Source organism: Cetorhinus maximus, chromosome 13 (assembly GCF_964194155.1).
Source record: "Cetorhinus maximus chromosome 13, sCetMax3.hap1.1, whole genome shotgun sequence".
Lineage (NCBI taxonomy): Eukaryota > Metazoa > Chordata > Chondrichthyes > Lamniformes > Cetorhinidae > Cetorhinus > Cetorhinus maximus.
Window position 1 is genome coordinate 62,698,027 of NC_135891.1, and position 14,326 is coordinate 62,712,352.

Consider the following 14,326-nt stretch of genomic DNA (forward strand, 5'->3'; position numbering starts at 1 on the left):
AGGGACAGAATTAACCTACACTTGGAGAGGCAGGGATTAATCAAGGACAGTCAGCATGGTTTTGTTAAGGGGAGGTCATGTCTGACCAATTTGATTGAATTTTCCAAAGAGGTTACCAGGCGTGTAGATGAGGGCAATGCATTTGACGTAGTCTACTTGGACTTCAGCAATTTTGATAAGGTCCCACATGGGAAACTGATAACGAAGGTAAGAGCCCATGGGATCCAAGGCAATTTGGCAAATTGGATCCAGAATTGGCTGAGTGGAAGGAAGCAGAGGGTGATGGTTGAGGGGTGTTTTTGTGACTAGATGCCTGTGTCCAGTGGGGTTCCACAGGGATCGGTGTTGGGTCGCTTGCTGTTTGTGGTATATATAAATGATTTAGACTTGAATGTAGGAGGGTTGATCAGTAAGTTCGCAGATGACACGAAAATTGGTGGGGTGGTAAATAGTGGGGAGGATAGCCTTAGACTACGGGAGGATATAGACGAGCTGGTCAGATGGGCTGATCAGTGGCAAATGGAATTTAATCCGGATAAGTGTGAGGTGATGCACTTGGGCAGGACAAACAAGATACAGGAATACACAATGAATGGTGGGACCCTGGGAAGTACCGAAGATCAGGGGGACCTTCGTGTGCATGTCCACTGGTCCGTTAAGGACAGGTAGATAAGATGGTTAAGAAGGCATGTGGGATATTTGCATTTATTAGCCAAGGCATAGAATATAAGAGCAGAGAGGTTATGCTGGAACTGTATAAAACGCTGGTTAGGCCACAGCTAGAGTATTGCATGTAGTTCTGGAATCTGCATTATAACAAGGATAAGATTGCACTAGAGAGTGTGCAGAGGAGATTTACCAGAATGTTGCCTGGGCTGGAGAGTTTTAGTTATGAGGAGAGTCTGAGGTTATTTTCCTTGGAGCAGAGGAGATTGAGGGGGGACCATGATTAAGGTGTATAAAATTATGAGGGGCATAGATAGGGTAGACAGGAAGGAACGTTTCCCCTTGGTGGAGGGATCAATAACCAGGGGGCATAGATTTAAGGTAAGGAGCAGGAGGTTTAGAGGTGATGTGAGGAAGAATTTTTTCACCCAGAGGATGGTGGGAATCTAGAACTCACTGCCTGAAAGGGTGGTAGAGGCAGAAACCCTCATAACATTTAAGAAGTATTTGGATGTGCACTTGCGATGCCATGGCATACAAGGCTATGGGTCTAGTGCTGGAAAAACGTGGGATTAGAATAGTTCCTTGTTTGACCAAAGGGCCTTTTTCTGTGCTGTAGGCCTCTATGATAAAACACGGATATTTCCCACACACATCACCAAACCACTGATACTCCCCACACACATCACAAAATCACTGATATACCCTCCACCCATCACCAAACCACTGATATACCCCACACCCATCACCAAACCACTGATAAACTCCACACCCATCACCAAACCATTGATATACCCCACACCCATCACCAAACCATTGATATACCCCACACCCATCACCAAACCATTGATATACCCCACACCCATCACCAAACCATTGATATAACCCCACACACATCACCATACTGAATTCATCAGCTGCCAAGCCCTAATCTCTGGATTTCCCTACCTAATCCTCTCTGCCTCTTTACCGCCCTCTCCTTTTTAAAAATACTCCTTAAAACAGACCTTTTTGGCTAATCTTTAGCTCACCTCCTTATGTGGCTCACTGCCAAATTTTGATTGCTAATGCTCAATCATTTCACTACATTATAGGTGCTATATAACTGCAAGTTGATGTTGCTTTTCATGTCCCAAAGCACTAAACAGTCCCTTTGTAAGATTGTAGGTTGTTACATACAGTAGATAATGAACAAGCTTCCATAAACAGCAATGAGATGATTGGCAAATTATTGGTTTAGTTGTGTTAACTGAAGAATGAGTATTGGTCAGTTCACCAGAATTCCCATAGTGGCATAGGAATTTATAATCTATTTGAGATGGAAGACAGGGTCTCAGGTTAACATCCCACCCAAAAGACAGCACCTTCAACAGTGTAGCACCCCATTAATTCTTCACATGGGTATCAGGCTAGAATGATGTTGTGCACAAGTTGTTGGAGTGGTTCTTGAACTGATAACCCTCTTGGGGGTAAGAGTGTTACTACTGAGTCCTGGCTGATTTTCATAACATTGAGTTGTCCCACACAATCAAGTATAGCACTGATACACCACACAGCCCTCACAAAACATTGATAGAACCTCCCCTCCTACTGTAACACTAATATATCTCAAACCCCTCACTATAACATTGAATTACTCCACCTTTTCACTGTAACACTGATACACTATCCAGTTCTCACTATGACACTAGTTTCCTACCATCCCCTCATTATCTGCGTTCAGCACAACCAGTGAGTGTTAACACACTGCTCAACTTAGAAAACATCACCTTGCTGTTTTTAATTAAACTGAGTGCACTTCAGGTGTTGTTTGTTTTGCTTCTGTCCCCGGACAGGGAGCTGGTGAACCACTCTCCCCTTCTGGTATTGGGTGCCAGTTTTCTGGTTGTTAGAGAATTGCACCAACCAGCCACACATCTTTCAGCTTGCTGCAATAAGGATGGTTCACCCCAGCAGCAGGCTCGAGGGCTCATTTTTCATGGGTCGACAATGCCATCGGTTCATTGCTGGCTAAGCCATTTATAGTCATCTTTTAAATTGAGGAGTTAAACTAAGGTTCCACCTCCCTAGTTAGGTTGACATTGAATATCTCATGAATTGTTTCAATGACAAGCCAGGAGTTCCCCCATTGCCCTGGCCAACAATCTTTGGCCAACACCGCATAGAAAAATGGTTGGTCATTATTTGGTGTGGGACCTGCTTGTGCAGATGGGGACTACACAGTTGCCCACATAACACCAGTAGATGTACTTCATTTCACAGTCAGACAGATAACTGAACACCCCAGTCAGCTGCGAGTCCTGACCTAAAAAGGACTTTGATACCTCCTACTGCACAATCTTCAAAAGGATTGCAGGGGAGACTTGTGTGAAGCAACATAATTACATCATTGCATCCGTTATTGACATATTGCTCTGAAATACCGGAATTGATGATTTCATTCACCACAGAATAGGAAACAGAATCTTTTCCTCCACCCATCACCTTACTAACTCAGCATGCGTCAACATGAAGACAACGAACTTGACTTCCCACGAAGTCTGCCAATTATACCATCCCAGAAGTTGCTCTCAGAGCTTCACAAGGCATAGCAACAATGTCTGAACATAATGTTTTCCATCTTCATAAAATTTACTGATGACAGCAACAGGTTGAGTAAATTGTGTGAACACGTCCTTGAATTATCACTTATAAGCTGGTCACCCATCAAGGAAGAAAGGCTTACATGTAAATAGCACTTTTCACAAGCTCAAGATGCCCCAAAGCACTTTACAGTCAATGATTCACTTTTAAAGTTGTAATGTTAGGACACAACAAGGTCCCATAAACAACAATGGATGGTGACCAGATAATGTGATTTACTGAGGTTGGTTTAGGGACACCAGGGAGAACTCCCCCGCTCTTCTTCATTTTACATCTATTCATCAGAAAGGTGTACCTCCAACAGTACAGCACCACTCTAGTATTGTACTAGAGTCTCAGTCTGGATCAAGCTCTGTAGTGGAACTTGCAATTAATACATAACATTTAGCATTCCTGAGTTAGTCACTGATAAGTCATTTTTAAAAAATAAACTATACTGTTCAAGTTCCTGCTTGGCTCTCATGGAGCCATTGAATTTTATTGCAATAGGGCCTTACAGAGGCTTCTGTTCACAGCTATCACACTGAACCTTCATTTCTGATCTCAGGAGAGTATCAGCCCACAGTTGCACCACCGCTGGGTAGCGTCCTGATTCCACTTCATAGACTTCCTAGAAGGGATGATTGGACAGTGATTCAGGAGCAGGAACCCTGGCTCATTTTTCCTTCCCTAACCCAGGGGTACTGAGGCCAATGGTCGTGTCCTTACCAGTGCCCTTTGTGATTGGCTAAGTCCTTGCAGACTGGGTATCGAACCTGGAACTTCTCTGGTCTGTACAGTGAGTGGCTAGTACGCGGTTACTGAGCCACATAGACTAACAAGTACCAGAATCAATGCCCAATCTGTGCTGAGAGAGCTGATCTTAACCAGAGCAGTAATAATACAGCAACAGAGGCACGGGAGGCAAGTTGTGTGCCAGCTACAGAGGCACGGGAGGCAAGTTGTGTGCCAGCTGCCTTGTGTCAAAAGGAGTAAAAACGTTGCCAGGGAAACTCCAGCAAAAAGGGAGCCTACGCAGAGGGTGGCATTTGGCTGGAAAACACAGTGTCTCTGCAGGTTTCCGGAATTCTCATTTAGGATGTAATGCATTAGAAAAATTAACAGCAAATTGATCTGCTCCGTGTTACATGAAAGCAAAGATGCATTTTGAAAATTAAAATTCCTTCTAATATTCGTTGGATTGTTAATTACTTATTGCAATATTCTCTTCTCCAGAAGTTGCTGACTCATTCTCTACATGTGAACCTCGACAATGAGCGTCATCAGCCTATTTGATATCACAGACCTGCCCTCAGATGAAGCGCACGTTCCAGCAGAGGTTGTGATCTGGAGCAGGAACTCCACCTGTGTCTCCCAGACCACCACCCCCACCACTACCACTACTCCACCAATAATAAAGAAAAAAAGACTCGAATTTATGTAGCGCATTTGAGAACATCAGGATGTTCCAAAGCATTTTACAGTCAACCGAGTGCTTTTGAGTCACAGTTGTCACTTAGGAAATGCAGCAGCCAATCTGCACACAGCGAGCTCCCTCAAATAGCAATGCAATAACTAAAGAATCTGTTTCAATGATGTTGGTTGAGGGATAAATATTAGCCAGGACACCAGGGAGAACTCCCCTGATTTCCCTTGAAATAATGGCATGGAATTGTTTACATCCACCTGAGAGAAAACAAGGAGCCTCAGTTTAAAGTCTTGTCCGAAGACTGTAACTCTGACAGTGCATTGTAATACAACAGCTCCTGCGCTGGCCAGTATTGACTAACACAGCACCAGCTGATACATCAAAACTTTCTGGTCTGCACAATTGAGTGATAAGATTTAATTCAAAATTACCAACTGTCTAATGCAAACATTTTGTCAGTGTTTTTTGGTTGTTCATTGCACTAAACAGTTAATATCCATTTATATGCTGGTTTCTGCTGAGACTCTGACCTTTGATAAATCATTGCATAGGGGTACTTGAGCTTTGCAATAACTATATCACCCTGGATAAACTGTGACACATTTCAGCAAGCTTTTACTGAGGAAAGTCATCCTTCTCATATCTAACGGGAAATGTCACTACTAATCATTACTAACACGAAAGGGGCATGAGAGATAGATACTCACTGTGAACTTCATTTTCCATTTCCAGCTCATATTCCCCAGTCCATGCTGTTGCACCACAGAACATACCCAGTCAGAGAAAGGGACAAAGCAATGCATCTGGCTTATTGAAGATTGGACATTTCTTTCCCCCCGTTTCTCCTGTTTTTGTTATCGTGAAGTGATTGTTTGTTGGAAGTTGTGTATTGAAAAAATGCCTCTTGCTCTTTTCACTGCTGACCTCACGTTGAGTGACTGGGTTTTACGACCATGGAGCCTCAATGGGGCTCATTACCATAAGAAAACACAGCTGACATTCCAATTGGCTCGGTGTAAGACCTCATGCAGATGAGGGGCCTGAGGGTCATTGCATTGAGATACATTACACACCAACAGGGAGACGCAGTAATACAGCCCGCAGGGGCGAATGGTGGGAGGCTATTCCCGCTGAATGCGGAATTTCTTTTGCTGTATCTCACTATTTTGTTTATTTTACTTTTAGTTCTTTATATAGAAAAAAAAACTTCTCTTTTTGTTTTCTTTACAGTTTCCTCTGCTCTCCTGAATGCTGGTGATACAGTTTCAAGGCAGTAGCTCCCTCCCGGTTCATCACTTGAGTCATCATTCTGTATGGGTGGGCCTGGGCAGCTATTCGACAACGGGTGGCATCTCAGCAGGGCCCACTGCGAATCGCAGCTGACAACCACACATTATGGTGGCACTTTTAACCCAACCCGCCCACAGGAAACTATCGGGATTGGATGGGCCGTCCGTTTCGGACTCCACCAGATTTGATTCCACACTAAAAGGCATTTAAATTGGGCAGCTCGCCCAATCCCATCAGTTGCTGCCAGGTGGGTTAGGGTACAATGAGCCCTATTGCAGTGCCCCCCCCGCACCCCCCATGCAACAATGCCATCCAGCATCCCCTGGAGGAAGCGAACATGTGAGAATGTCGAATGAGGGTAGGATTGGACTTGGCTGAGATGCCCCGTTGCCCCTGTCGGCAGCCACACAAGAACACTGGCTAATTGGGCAAGGGGACAAAATGGATGAGGGATTGGAATGGAACAACAGCTCACTGAAACTATCTTCACTGTTAACCTGTACAGAACATGTTGTGGTTGCAAAGATCAGGGAGCAGCAGTGAAAGGAATGGGGGTCTGTACCACTCAAATGGAAGATTTATTTGAAAGCTGGAATATCAGTTGGGAGAAAAGAAAATAAGAACTTGCATTCACATAGCCTCTTTCATACTCCAGGACATCCTAATGTGCTTTACAGTACTTTACAGCCAATGAAATGCTTTTGAGTTGGAGTAATGCAGGAAATATGGCAGCCAATTTGCACACAGCAAAATCCAACAGCAATGAGGTATAGTCCAGATAATCTGTTTATGTAGAACATGTAGCACAGAAGCAGGACATTCAGCCCAAGCAATCATGCCAGCAATTATGCTCCCTTCCTTCCTCATCAGCATAACCCACTATTTGCTTCTCCGTCACATCTAGCTTCTCTTAAATGCATCTATACTGTTCACCTCAACTACTCCTTGTGATATTGAATTCCGCATTCGCACACCACCTCAGGGTAAAGCGGTTTCTCCTGTATTCCCTATTTGATACTTTGGTGATTGTTTAAAGGGACATTGGTTGTAGAATAAATATTTGGGCCATGGCACCTGGGATGACTCCTCTACTTAATATGGAATCCTTTATGCCTACCCGAGAGGAAGGACAGGGCCTCAGTTTAACGTCTCATCCTAAAGACAGCATCTCTGTCTGACAGTGCTGCCTCTCCCTCATGAATAGATTGAAGTGCCATTCATGAGTGACAGCCCTGTGTCACATATGTGAAAGTGGGCTTTCCCCTGTTCTAGCTGAATGCCAAGAACAGTCCACAATGCCCTTTTCAGCCCAGAGTTTGGCCTTGTCTATGTTAACCATCTCTGGTGGGCTGGGAGCAGCTAACAAGGGGAGATCATAAAAACAAAAATAAAAACAAAACAAAAAACTGCGGATGCTGGAAATCCAAAACAAAAACAGAATTACCTGGAAAAACTCAGCAGGTCTGGCAGCATCAGCGGAGAAGAACAAAGTTGACGTTTCGAGTCCTCATGACTCTTCAACAGAACTGAGTAAAAATAGGAGAGGGGTGAAATATAAGCTGGTTTAAGGTGGGGGGGTCTCTCACGCCCCCCCCACCCCCCACCCCAACCTTAAACCAGCTTATATTTCACCCCTCTCCTATTTTTACTCAGTTCTGTTGAAGAGTCATGAGGACTCGAAATGTCAACTTTGTTCTTCTCCGCCGATGCTGCCAGACCTGCTGAGTTTTTCCAAGGGGAGATCATAGCTTGATTCGCAGGTTGGTGATGGGGTTTACCAATTACCCTCTCGAGTGCTAGTATTGAAAACGACTGTCTTTCTAATGCAGGGCACCAACAACTGCAAGGGAACAATGAGCAGGGAGGTCAATGATATAAAACTGCTTTTGTGGTGCTGCTCTGTTCAGTTTCTGACACCAGGTCCCCAAATTTACATGATTAAATCTAGATCCCTTATCTCTGCAGCAGAAAGTCTTTATGAGTCCATAGAGAGGAGGGTAAATGATCTGAAAACATGCATTCTGCCACTCTCTCAGCACCTTGTCAGCAGCTAAAGCTTTTTTGTGTTAATATATTGATGTGTAAATAATACCTTGTTTATACAGCCCAGGGGGGATTTAGTTCACATCCTGATTTTGTGATTTTATCCATCTTCTTTTCCGGGTAGTGTTTATAGGCACCTATTGACTGTTTGCAGCCTGGACTAGGTTCAGTCTGATACCTTATTTACATTGATCAATCTAGTTCAGAATTAACCCTGTTTACAAGGCGGGGCACATATGGTCATAAGAAATAGAAACTGGAATATATCATTCAGCCCATCAAGCTTGCTCTGCCACTCAATAAGGTCATGGCTGATCCGACTGTGACCTTAACTCCACTTTCCTGCCTGTCCCCATAACCCTTGACTCCCTTGTCGATCAAAAATCTGTCTAACTCTGCCTTGAATATATTCAATGACCCAGCCTCCACTGCTCTTTGTGGAAGAGAATTTCCAAGACTAACAATCCTCACAGAGAAAAATTCTTCATCTCCGTGTTAAATGGGAGAGCCCTTATTTTTAAACTGCAAGCCCTTGTTCTAGATTTCCCCATGAAAGGGAACATCCTCTCAGTCTCTATCCTGTTTAATCCCCTCAGAATTTTATATGTTTCAATAACATCACCTCAGATTCTAAACTCCAATGAGTACAGGCCCAACCTGCTCAACCTTTCCTCATATGACAACCCCACATCCCAGGAATCAGTCTAGTAAACTTTCTCTGAACTGCACCCAATGCAAGTATGCAAGACCAAAACTTGTAAATATGAGGTTTAGAAGTTTGTTATATTTTTGGACTGTGTCTTTAATTTAGAGTAAAATGAAGGAGGTCATGTGACCTGTTCTGAAGTCTGCTAACAACAGGCCTGGGTGAAGTGACTGTTACAGATTAAAGGGAAGTCTGGGTTGTTTTGATGGAAAGAAGGTGTAAGGTGTTCACTCTTGGAGACAATGGCAACAACATCTGTGCTACAGTGGTTAGACTGCTTACCTCAAAAGTCCCAGGAAGGTGTTGAGAATGTCAGTTTGTAAGTTATGTTTTAAACTGTCCATTTACTTCCAAGATAGAATAGAGTTGGGGTCAAAAGAATAGCTAATCAGCATTTCTACTTGGGTACAAGGCCCATGTGATTCATGTTGCCACGGTGATGGGCTTTGAGAGGGTGTCCTTAGGAAACCATTGTGAGATCAGGTTACAGGCTTTCCTAAAGATATTCTTTAAATGCACAGACAAGTTAGACTGAGCGAAGAATCACTTTGGACTGTGTCCAGGAAAATAGAATGACTGCTTTAGGGACAGTGTAAAATAAACCCGTGAAGTGGGTTTTTTCCTAATGTTAAAAGTAAAAGGGGAAAGTTCTGTTCTGGGGTTTAAAGTATAAATTGCGTACGAAAAAGCTTTTAGTCTGTTATAGTAAAAAGTTTAAAATGTGAAATCTCATTGTATCATCCTTTCAGTTATCAACTGGAAGTTTGAATTTATCTTTTAAAAATTAACAGTCTTTATGAAGATCATAACAAACTGTGCAGAGTACTTTAGCTGCGGTCTCGCGAACACCCTCTACAGCTGTAGCAAGACTTCCCTCCTTTTATACTATATGCCCCTTGCAATAAAGGCCAACATTCCATTTTTTTTTGTTAATTACTTGCTGTACCTGCATACTAACTTTCTTGTGATTCATGAACAAAAACACCCAGATGCCTCTGTACCGGAACATTCTGCAGTGTCTCTTCATTCAAATAATATTCTGCTTTTCTATTCTTCCTGCCAAAGTGGATAATATCACATTTTGCCACATTATACTCCATCTACAAAATTTTTTCCCACTCACTTAGCTTATCTATATCCTTTTGCAGGCTCTTTGTATCCTCCTCACAACTTGCTTTCTTACCTATCTTTGTCCATCACCAAATTTGGCTACAATATAGTCGGTCCCTTTATCTAAGTCATTAATATGATCATAAATAACTGAGGCCCCAACACTGATCTCTGTGGCACTCCATTCATTGCAATTTGCTAACCTGAAAATTACCCATTTATGCCGACTCTATATTTCTTGTTAGTTAGCCAATCCTCTATCCATGCTAATATATCACTCCCAACTCCAGATGCTCTTATCTTGTGTAGTAACCTTTGATGGGGCACCTTATCAAATGCCCTTTGGAATTCTAAATTTGCCACATCTACTTTATCCATCCTGTTTGTTACATCCTCAAAGAACTCTAATAAATTTGTCAAACATGATTTGCTTTTCACAAAACCATGTTGATTCTGCCTGATTGTATTATGATTTTCTGAATGTCCTGCTACTATCGCCTTAATAATAATGATTTCTCCAATGACAGATGGTAGACTAACTGGCCTATAGTTTACTGTTTTTTGTCTCCCTCCTTTCGTGAATAGAGGTGTTACATTTGCAGTCTCCAATTCATTAGGATCTTTCCAAAATCTAGGGAATTTTGCAAGATTACAACCAATGCATCCACTATCTCTGCAGCCACTTCCTTTAATATCCTAGGGTACAGGCCATCGGGTTCCGTGGACTTGTCAGCCTTAAGTCCCATTAGTTTTCCTGGCATTTTTTCTCTAGTGACCATAATTGTTTTAAGTTCCTCCCACCTTTTTGCCCCCTGCTTTTCCACTATTCTTGGATTGCTTTTTGTGTTTTCCACTGTGAAAATAGATACAAAATATTTTTTCAAAGTATCCGCCATTTCTTTATTTCCCATTATTAATTCTTAAGTCTCATCCCCCAAGAGACCAACATTCACTTTAGCTACTCTCTTCCTTTTTATATACCTGTAGAAGCTTCTAATGTCTGTTTTTAAATTTCTTGCTAGTTTTCTCTCAGACTCCAATTTCTTCCTCTTTATTGCAGGCCACATTTGGAGGCTATTAGCAATGCTCTTACTTTGTAATTCAAGTTGAAATTTTATCAAGGTTTAAAACACTGTATTCAGCAGCCATTCATCATTTGCAAAACAGTCCATTCTCACCTTCCTGAATCAGGTTTGCACCAAACCAGTCACCTAATTGATTTCTGATGACAGGTCTCAACCTGAAATTTTAACTCTGTTCCTCTCTCCATAGATGCTCCCAGACCTGCTGAGAATTTCCAGCATTTTCTATTTGTACATCTAATTGATATACTGATTGCCAAACTGATTGTTAAGGGAATGTCTCTAAATTAGATATTTCCACAGGAAGGAAAGAGCTTGTATTAGCGTCTCTCACAACTTCAGAGTGTGCCAAAGCATTTTTCAGCCAGTGACATCTTTTTGAAGTGTAGTTGCTGGTGTAATATAGAGAAATGGGGGTAGCTGATTATGCACTACAAGATCCCACAAACAACAATGCGATAATGTAATCTGTTTCGGTTATGTTGTTGAGGGATAAAAACTGGCCAAGTATCCTACCTGCTCTTAGGAATGCCAGAATTGGAACAGACGGAGGCCATTCAGCAGCCCCCCCCGGCTTGTTCTGATCAGTTAGATCATGTCTGATCTGTATCCTAACTCCAACCTGGCTCGAAATTCCTTAATACCCTTGGATTTAAAAAAATGATTGATTTCGGGTTGGAATTTATTAATTAAGTTATCATCTACTTTTTATGGCAGAGAATTCCACACTTCCACCACTCTGTGTGTAAATGAGGCTATCTATTGATTTTGCTTGAACAAATGCTATAATTATCAAGAAATCTCAATACTGCTTTAGAAAGGCTTACCTACATGTGGGTGAACCTCTGGTTTCCTTACAACAATTTTAGCAGTTTATGCATGCAGTTCAGCAATGTGATGAAGGCCTGAAACACGACTAACTTCTCCACAGACTCACCTACTGACTATTCATATGTGTTACTATTTTTGTTACCCCATGGTCCACTCTAGACTTGTTTTTTCTTTCAAAGCAAATTTAGTCTCTCAGAGAATGTAATTACTTTAGGTGAAGAGAAACAAAGAACGACTTGCATTTATATAGCACTGTTCAAAATCTCAGGATGCCCTAAAGCACTTTACAGCCAATTATGAACTTTCTGAAATGTAGTTCCATGTATAATATACAACTGCAAATTTGTGTACAGTAAGGTTCCACAAACAGCAATGGGATAATAACCAGGTAATCTCTTTTTTCAGTGATGTTGCTTGAGTGATAAATATTGGTCAGGATACTTGGGAGATCTCAGAGAAACAGGGCCTCGTTTGACATCTCACCCGCACCTCTGACAGTGTGATGCTCCTTCAGTTCTAGAGCGTCAGCCTAGATTATGGGCTCAAGTTTTTGGAATTAATTCGAACATAAACCTTCTGATGTAAAGATGAGAGTGCTACCAAGTGAGTCACGGTTGAGAACAGTTTCTTTAACCTGTTTTAGGAGTGATTGTCTAATATTTGCTCCTGGGCTTCATTTTTAACGTAGATACCCATAAAAAAACCAGATTTTTATCCCAATGGTGCAGTGAGTTGTCATCTGTTCAGGAATTCGAGAGACGTTTACACTATGGGGTGCATTGAAACTCAAATGTCTGTAATTACTCCCACAGTATAAAAATGCCTAGAAACAGGTTCGAACTAACAAGGTAAAATCTCCACCCTTAGAGGCAACATTTCCCTTTTAAAGACTGCTATAATCAAATATTTACCACTGTTAATGGTATGTTAATTATGTTGTTAAGATAAAATACAGGTGAAAGGCACTGTTTAATTAAGTACTTAGAGCATTTATAGAGAGAGACTTTCTGCAGCTTGTGGGCACCGCAGGGGTTGGAGTGCTTCATCAGTCCCAAAACCACATTTTGATTTAATTTGGCAAGGTTCCTTTACATTTTTTCCTTAGTTACAGTGCTCTTAGGGGCTATCACTCTAACTTAAACTGTTAATTTGACCATTTGTTTAAAGTCATACTCAAAAGAGTATAAAGAGAGACTGGTTGAGGGAGTTGTCCGGCCCTACTGTCCACCCCTCTTCTGTGGCTACATTCGCGGCCGGGTGTCCCTGGAGATGGAGCATGCGGTGTCCACCGGTTCGTTTGACACCGTCCACGATCGATGGGCACCGCAGGGGCTCGAGTGCTTTATCGGCCCCCCAAAACAATGTTTTAACTTAATTAGATAAGTTTCCTTTAGAGTTAGTTTCTGTTACAGTGCCCCTTTAAGGGGCTATCACTTTAATTAATTAGCTAATTAGTTTTGCCCTTGGATAATTTGTTCTGTTTCCATAAGGGTATAAAGAGAAATGGGGACATCGCTTTGATTTAATTGATTTCATCTTTGGATAATTTTATATTCCATTCCCCTTGCAATAAACGACTACATTCTATTTGCCTTCCTAATCACTTGCTGTACCTTTCCTGATTCATGTACCAGGGCACCCAGATCCCTCTGTACCTCAGAGTTCTACAATCTCTCTCCATTTAAATAATATGCTGCTTTTCTATTCTTCTTGCCAACATGACCAAGTTCATGTTTTCCCACATTATACTCCATCTGCCAAATGTTTACCCTTGCTCTTAACCTATGTCCCTTTGCAGACTCCTATGTCCTCTTCACAACTTTACCTACCTATCTTTGTGTCATCAGCAAATTTAGAATCCATACATTCAGTCCCTCCATCTAATTCATTGATATAAATTGCAAATAGTTGAGGCCTCAGCACTGATCCCTGTGGCACTCCACTCATCACATCTTGCCAACCCAAAAAAACCCATTTATCCCTACTCTCTGCTTCCTGTTAGCTAACTAATCCTCTATCCATGCTAATATGTTACCCTGACACCAGGAGCTCTTATTTTGTGTAGTAACCTTTGATATGGTACCTTGTCAAATGCCTTCTAGAAATTTAGTTACAGCACATCCGTAGGTTTCCTTTTAATCATGTTACTTGTCACTTCCTGAAAGAACCCCAGTAAATTAGTCAAGCATGATTTCCCTTTCACAAAACCATGTTGACTCTGCTTGATTACATTGAGATTTTCTGAGTGCCCTGCTTTCCTTAATCATAGATTCCAGCAATTTCCCTACAAAAGATGTTAAGCGAAAGGCAAAATACTGCTGATGCTTGAAATCTGAAACAAAAACAGAAAATGCTGGAAAAACTCAGGTCCGACAGCATCTGTGAAGAGAGAAAAACAAAGTTAATGTTTTGGGTCCGTATGACCCTTCTTCAGAGCTGTTAAGCTAACTGGCCTGTAGTTTCCTGCTTTCTGTCTCCATCCTTTCTTGAATACAGGAGTCACATTGGTTATTTTCCAATCTGATAACACCTTTCCAGAATCTAGGG

General features: G+C 41.9%; 1 protein-coding gene across 2 annotated transcripts in view; it reads right to left on the reverse strand.

Moving 5' to 3' along the window:
• LOC144688634 (cas scaffolding protein family member 4-like) overlaps window positions 1–14,326 on the reverse strand; it is a 141,815-nt gene that overhangs the window by 90,019 nt on the left and 37,470 nt on the right. The window contains exon 1 of one of the 2 annotated variants that reach the window (XM_078555435.1): window positions 5,425–5,624. The exons of the other annotated variant lie outside the window; for it this stretch is intronic. Within the exon in view, the coding sequence (XP_078411561.1) occupies window positions 5,425–5,520 (96 nt within the window). The 5' untranslated portion in view covers window positions 5,521–5,624. Of the gene's footprint in view, window positions 1–5,424; window positions 5,625–14,326 lie in introns of those variants that run through there. 2 annotated transcript variants of the gene reach the window in all.